We start from the raw sequence: 7810 nt of genomic DNA, 5'->3' as shown, positions 1-7810 counted from the left end.
ATGCAGCACTACTTCTACCATGGATGATTTGGAAGCATAGGAATGACTGTGTTTTTAAAGGAACCTGATGTCCAAAGTCACGGAAGAGGCATCCCTCTGGGCTAGAGCTGGAGCAATGGGGCTTAGGGTTGCCCTACCGACGACCTGGGATGTGCATTAAAGCAACTGTGTGTGTGTAATGTAAACTGCCACCTAGGAGGATTTTAAACAAAACTATCTTTTCAATAAAATGAGACGCAAAGGACCTTTGCTTTTCTCGAGAGAAAATAAATGATTGGGGCACCAGCATGTCACTACCATCCTTGCATCTCAATGACCAGAAACAGATCATACATGTCGTTGACCCAAATAAAGTCCAACCTGCAGCACAATGTCTAGGATGCACCGACCCAATCATCATCGAATGAAGGCAGGTTTACAGTGCTCACCGTATATCAAGAATGACACAGCAGAGGACCTATCTATCCTACCACATCAAGCTACACAGAAAACCAACTTTGAATCAGGGACTTGCCTCATGAGACCAGTATTAACATCTAAATTTTCTCTATTGCTACTTTGCGGCTGATACACCATATCTTTGGAGGAGGCGCAATCTTCTTATTCTTGCCTACGCTATGCTACACATGCTATTTTTTGCCACGTTCTGAACAATTTCTGCTTTCGGCAACAGCTTAAAAGAATTTCCCGAAGTCCTCAGCTGGCTGCCCCCAAACATCCAAGAAACCTGAAAGCAGCAAATTGGGAAAAAGTGTTAAGCTCCAGGAGAAAATTGAACCAAAAAATGTCACCCGACAAACGCTTCCAAGTACACAATGTTAACAATAACATGCAAAAAGTATGTTCAGTGTCATGGCTGCTAAGCAAAATCTAAGAATCAAAGAAAGAAGGACAAAATCCGGAATCTTTCCCTAGACCAGAAAAAAAGAGTAGTAGCTTCTCAGCAGTCAAGGCGGAATTCATACATCAAGCACCGTAGTCGCTACACCTCATAGCCATCTCTAGTCCAAAAACATGGTATTTTCGCTCACACAGATAGAGCAAGAACGAGCCAATGTTGTAGTGTATGTCATTTTTACAGCGTGTTTAGTGGGACAGTTGACATAAAAGTTCACAAGTTTAGACAGGGTGTAGTATGAATCAACCATGCAGCTCTTTTCAAATTACCAAGCAATTGAACACACATGATTTACAGTATGACTATTTATCAAGTGATCCCCAATTTCTAATTCTTAAGGTATGAGTTTGCCATTCATTTCTCTAGCAACCCAATATTGTTCTCGTATTCACTTGATTCTTAATATAAGAAGATTAGCTGACAGATTCCAACACAAATTACCAATCTTTTCACATATCAAACAGATCATTAAATCAGTTAAAATAGGTGTACACTCCAATTTGGTGGAGTAAGATGGAGTAAGAAGCTAGTCAATAGAGAGGGCTAAGAATGATTCCATGCATTATATTCGATTATTAAATAAATTCCAATGTGGAGAATGATTTTATAAAAAAAAAATATACACTTGAACCAGATTTAACAGTAAGACCACACCTAGAAAAAAAAAGTCCCACAAACAAACAGGTTGAACCAGATTCAGATAATTATTTTGGCTGTAAATCAGGTGCAATGAGGTGATCTTTGTTTGTACATCCAATTATACGTAACAAAATTTCCACGCCAGAATTTATCTCATGATTATAGTATGGGTTATTCGGGAAAGGGAACGATCCAGTTGTCTGAACTTCACAGATGAAGGAATAGTTATGTAGGCAGTGATAATTTCTTAAGATGTGAAAAAGCATATTCTTTTCTCACTTAACTAAATTTTTTTTCACACAAATAGAAAATCAGCATTGATGATTTGTGCAAACATGTGGGTATTAAGTATCTGATGAGGATTTATTACCCCTTAAAGCATATGTTACTAAACTTACGGTGGTCAAGGTTTCTGAGTCGTGACTCAAAATTGAATCGCCAACCAGCGACTCAGTGATTAGTCGACTGTTTAGTCGCGAGTCCCTGTGATTTTGATAAAACGACCCGGCGACTATACAGCGAGTCAAAACCATGACGCTGGTGACCGCTCAAATAAATACACCAGGCAGGTAACCATGAGACAGCGAGAACATTCGCACATTCGACTTGAACAGTATGAGCAAAAACAGCAAGAACAGAAACTAGGAACATGGAGGATTTTCTTAGTAAGCATATGCCACTGAGTTGCAAAGGCAAAGGATATTGTGTGTGCTATAGTGACTTCTATATGTACACATGCAGAAGTACAACCACTTGCTATAATAAGCTTAATAACTACTACACTGATATACATGTTTCATGAACGTAAGTAAACATTGCTCAAAGTGGTGAAGTGTGGGGGTGCATGAACATGAGGCCCCCGGTTTGGTTTCCACCTATACAGCAGTGAAAACATTCTGTTTTTTTTTCCAATAGAAGTTGTCATATAAAGTGCATAGGTTGGTTCAGAACCTAGCCAGTAAAAAGGTCAATATTGTAGGAGATTATTATGCATGCGGCAAGCTGGCATTCTCTAAGAAGGCCTAGGAAGGGCTTGATGGTCTACGCTTGAAAGTAGAATGGAGATTTAACTAAGGTGATTAAAGGGCTAATGTACAAAAGCCATTAGAGATCTCATCTCTTGTAGCAGGGAGCATTACAGATGTACTTAGAAGTTGCCCAGTCAGATGAAAGCGTTAACAGGCATTTATTACCCACTGTTATCAATGCGCACTGTGCATAGATGGCAATTCTAATCTTGAGCAAGTCTCCAGGGCCTCACAGTGTGAAAATGTGTTTGTTGAGCAATGAACAATTAATGTATTTGGATTTAGTATTACTCTAACCTGGTAGTCTTTTCATGTACTGAAAGTGAAAATGTGTTTGTTGAGCAATGAATAATTAATGTATTTGGATTTAGTATTACTCTAACCTGGTAGTCTTTTCATGTACTGAAAGTGAATTTGAGTTAGTGTAGCTTGAGTATGTGCTACCACCATTTATTCAGCGTAACAACGGACATAAGTTGTGGCCCCACTTTTAAGTGATAGGAAAAGGTCAAGCACAGGGTGAGATGGATTGCTATAATAATAATATAATTAAAATCTTGACCTAGTGAGAAGCCCAACATGGACAGCCGGGTTCAAGATACTCACTGCATCTGTAATTACTTGGGCTATTTGAGACCCTGTGCTCTCCCGGGCGTACTGGATAGTGAGACAAGGTTCCACCCAGCCCACCCGGGTTCGAGTCTCCTCACCTTCTAAGAACAAAGCTAAGAGCATCTCTAGCGGATTCCGTAGAAAACCCAAAATTGTTTTGTGTCAAAAAAAATGCGCACCGAATAGATCCCGCAAAACGGCCCATACCATATTTTTTTTTCCAGTGTCCCGTAAATTGACCCCTGGGTACTTCATATAGTCAATTCGGAGGGTGAATTTTACAGTGAACTGTAAACAGAGAAACATTTGGCGGGAGGGAACTTTCAGGATGCTCCGTTGCCAGACCTGCTGGAATTCGACCAAATTTCCGGCGAGTTCGATTCCTTGCGGCAAACTTCAATTTCCGGCGAGAGAGGAAGGCGACAGTCAGCTGGAGCACACCTGCAGCGGCAGGGATGCAGGACAAGGTGCAGCGGCGGTGGAGCGCTTGGGGCAGAACCGGTGTGACCGTGGGGGCACCCGATGGTGGGTGGAGCCATGGCACCGAGGCTGGGAAGCGCGCCGGGTGTGACAAGAGATTGCGGCGGCAGGTTCCAGCGTGGGAGTCGTGTGCCAGGGCGAGGCGGCACGAGGTACAGACGGCGAACTCTTATGTTCTTCACAGTATCTAATCTGTCCAAGCCCGCGGCGTATGTTTTACAGAATTACTGAAAAACGATTTTATGATACGAACTCTTATGGGACCTGCTGAAGATGCTCTAAGGGGTTTCTTCCCTAGAAATAGGATGTGTGCAAATATAGTAAATTACACATTATATATCTAACTTTCCATACCAGAATATTACTTCAATTTTTACAAGAATAGTGAGCAGAAAATCTTATACCAGTAATACTCCACCAGAGAATAACAAAAATAGACACAACATTTTGCACAAACAAACAGATGCAACTGATAACTAATTATCTATGTATCTGAGACTAATATAGGAAAATCAGACAAGAGGAAAATTAATGGAGGCCTAAAGTGCTAAAGCAAATTAGGTGACTAAAAAATTTAGTCTCCATTACCTATATCAGTGAGGGACCCATATATTGGATCATCCATGACTGGAATGCCCTGAAAGGGAAACAAAAATAATTAATGTGCTATCCTCTCAAAGAGTGCAGTAAAAGACTGATAAAAAATCATGGAAAATCATTCACTGGAACTTCATTCTAGGGCCTCTACATGAAAACTATCTAAAAGAACCAGGAAGTCTCACCTCTGAATCATTGGCACAGATACTAGCTTGAAGATCAGGTTGCATTGATGTGAAGCATGGTATATCAGCCACGAGGTAATCAGAAAGTGCAAGATTGTAACCATCTTGAATAACAGGAAGATCATTGGTATGTATACCAGGGTGCATCATGCCATCCATGCTAGAGCATATCATATCGTTCCTGTTGAAAATTGCATCTTTAAGTAGAAACCCTAAAGCAGCAAACTTAACAAACAGCATTTGATATGCTAATGTAACAACATCACACCACAGACTATTCGAGGGGCTACCTGACACACAGAAACATAAGCGAGAGAAACACATACGCCATATTTAAGGGCTACCAAGTAATTCCTAGATCATTGTAACATGGTATTATACGAGCAAAAAAAAGTTAGACAAGGAAATAACTACAGGCCAAGCAACTCACTTTGCTTGTGAAGAATCAAAGCCCGCAACTTCAATTTGTGTGTCATCTTCTATATCAAATACTTGGACAGAGTTATTGCCCAATGGATCTTGGTATACATTATTTGTACCACTGACATTGTCACCTGCCCTAGCTCCAAAATCTTCTTGCAGATGTTTATGTGGCTCCACAGAAGATCCTGGTACAGAGCGGCCAAATCCAGGATTATTATGTATTCTAAATGAGCTGGGTTGATCCAGCTTTTCTTCTTCCATTTTGATGATAGTTTTAGTCTCCGCGTTAGTGAACAGTTCAACACCAACAGTGTTCTTTTGACCAGACAACTCAATCAAGTCCACATCTTCCGGCAGCATTTCAGTATCACAAATCTGAGCTCCCTCCTTGAACTGCAGGTTCAAGTTATCTTCATGCAAAGACATTACCTGATGTAAGTCAGTTTCTTGCATCAATCTAACTTCATGATAAGCTGCCAATGGAGATAGGTCAGATTCTTCAATCAAGTTATCATTGTGTGGATCTGCCAATGAAGATAGGCCGGCTTCTTCAATCAAACTCTCATTGTGAGAATCGATCAATGGAGAAAGGTCGGTTTCTTCGATCACACTATCCTCAAGAGTTTCTCTGAACGTAGATAGGTTGGTTTCTTGCATCAAGCCATCCTTGCAAGAAGCTGCCAATGGAGATAACTCGTTTTCTTTCATCGAGCTATCCTTGTGAGAAGTTGTCAAAGGTGATACATCCGTTTCTTCCTTGGATTCCTGGACAACATGGAGTTGTGCATCCTTACTGTCTTCTCTCATATTTTCAGCCACAACTGATGTTTTCTTTTCTTGGAGAGGCGTAGGTTCCATTATTTCGCTGCAAGCTGTGCTAGAACCAGTGTTTTCTTGGCAGGTTTGATCTTCTCTGTTGTCTGACGGGGTGTTAGTCAAAGATCTCTCATTTGCAGCTTCATCGACAACCATCTGGGAACCTTCTCCAGAAGAAACTGGATCAACTGTTTCAGTTGCTGCCTTTCTATGTGGGCGCACCGACCTGGGCTTCGTTGGGGCTTTTGCGAAGTCACAGTGTTTAAGCAAACTCCTGCTGTCGAAATGCAAACCATTTTCCAAATTCGCCATGTCATCATCCAAGGCAATTGGATCTAAAGAAGTCCCACACGAAACGTTGCCGTTATCTTGAGCTTCCTCATCCACAACCTTACCATCTAGCAAAAGTTTCGCCTCTGCTTCCTCCATAACAGCTAGAGTTGAAGCGGCATTAGCATGACCATTTGTGGCCATCCCGTTATCCACCATCTCCGATTCTGAACTCAAAACTACCTTATTCTCTTCCATGTCACCGTCCTCATTCTCAGACTGCACCTCTGGCTCCTGAGCATCAGCATCCTTCCTAATATGATTATTACCATTGGAGCTCACTCCGTTTGACCGGATATCCTCCATTTCCAACTGCGTTACAGCCTTTGCCATCGAAGGTGTCGCTTCCTTCACCTCCTCCGTCACACAGCTCCTGGCCTCATCATTTCCCCGCCGCTCCATCCGAAACCCAGGAGCACCGTCATCATCGTTATCTTCCTCATATCGTCGACCATTGGAAGTGGATCTTCCTTTCTCCTGCTCCCTCTCCCTCCCCCAATCCAAATGCCCCCTTCTGTACTCCCCATACTTCCTCTTCCCCCTCCCATTGTAGCTAATACCACCATTACTGTAATCAAAATTATCTCTAGTATTACTGCTACTGCTAGTGCTATTGCTCCGCCTAGGTCGGGTGGCAGGGTTGTTGCTGTATGCATCGTCGTACCTCCTCCTGCCATAGAAGGCGGGGGGTTCCTGCAGCTGCTGAGGCAGCGGCGGGGGAGGGGGAGGGGGAGGGACGGCCCACGCGTCGCCGCCCCCGCGCTGCAAGGAGGAGGGCGGGAGCGCGCCCGTGGACACCAGGTACTCGGCGGCGAGGCGGCCGGCCTCCATGAGCACCTCGTGCCTGCGGTGCGGCGGCGGGGGCGGGGGCGGTGCAGGAAGCGGCAGCCGGCGAGGAGGTGGAGGAGGGGCGTACAGCTGCATGTGGCCGCCGCTGCGGGGGTAGACGGCGCCACCGCCGCGGCCGAACGGCGGCGGAGGCGGCGGCGGCAGGCGGCTGCGGTGGTGGTGGTACTGCATCGCGGCCGGTCACGCCTTGCTCCGCGGAATCCACGAAGAAGAATTCGCCAAAATTAATTCTTTCTTTCTGAAGAAAAGAAAAAGGCGGAGATGGAAAAAAGGAGAGTGATTACGATTCCCTGCAGCTTTTCCTTGACGAGAGGAATCGAAAACCCTAGGTGAAAGGGGTTAATGAACTCACAAATGGGCACTAAATCGCCGATCGAGGCATCATCGAGGCGGAATCGGGGCAGTAATTTGCCTCCTTCCGATAGCCCCAGTTCTTGTTTGTATCAACTCCTCCTACCAGTTTGATCGAGGCCGCAAAGAATTATGGAGTATGAGAAGCAGGCGACGGCGGCGGTCGGCGAATCTGAATTCTACGGCAAGGAATTCATGGATTTTTAAGAGGAAAGCGGAAAGGGGTGGAGATTGAGATTAATGGGTGCCTTTTTGGTGGGTCGGAGCATATCAGTTTCGGATGCGGGCGTGAATGCGCGCGTGGATTTAATGCCTATTTGCTGGGGAGGTCCTTTCTGTGGCTGCTCTGCCCATGACAGGTGGGCTCACCACTCGCTCTCATACTTGAGAGGGATGGGATTATTATCGTCGCACACAATACACATGTGATGGGCAGGCAGCACGGAGAAGGTCTATGCTCGCCGGTGACTTGACTATTCCTATAATAGCAGCGATTTTTTAAAAATAATATGGATTTTTTTTATTAATTTCCAATAATAATAGTACGTTATTTCAAAAAAAATCAAATTTATGACTCGGTCAGCAAGGGCGTGATTGGTTGC

The 7810-nt window shown here is 44.0% G+C and overlaps 1 protein-coding gene across 3 annotated transcripts; it reads right to left on the bottom strand.

The window, feature by feature from the left end:
- Nucleotides 1–271: 271 nt before the first annotated feature.
- Nucleotides 272–7512, bottom strand: LOC127334546 (uncharacterized). Of its 3 annotated transcripts, none has more exons than XM_051361034.2 (5): nucleotides 7210–7512; nucleotides 4870–7095; nucleotides 4440–4620; nucleotides 4246–4294; nucleotides 272–727 (listed from the first exon to the last, which is right to left on the bottom strand). In XM_051361034.2, the coding sequence occupies exons 2-5, from the start codon at nucleotides 7026–7028 to the stop codon at nucleotides 675–677; spliced, it is 2442 nt and encodes an 813-aa protein (XP_051216994.1). In that variant the 5' UTR covers nucleotides 7029–7095; nucleotides 7210–7512; the 3' UTR covers nucleotides 272–674. The 3 variants fall into 3 exon arrangements, with proteins under 3 accessions (XP_051216994.1, XP_051216996.1, XP_051216997.1); XM_051361036.2 differs by having other exon boundaries at nucleotides 4870–7091; XM_051361037.2 differs by having other exon boundaries at nucleotides 4870–7043.
- Between the last annotated feature and the right edge of the window lie 298 nt (nucleotides 7513–7810).

Source organism: Lolium perenne, chromosome 6 (genome assembly GCF_019359855.2).
Source record: "Lolium perenne isolate Kyuss_39 chromosome 6, Kyuss_2.0, whole genome shotgun sequence".
Classification (NCBI taxonomy): domain Eukaryota; kingdom Viridiplantae; phylum Streptophyta; class Magnoliopsida; order Poales; family Poaceae; genus Lolium; species Lolium perenne.
This window is presented reverse-complemented; position numbering and strand designations above follow the sequence as displayed.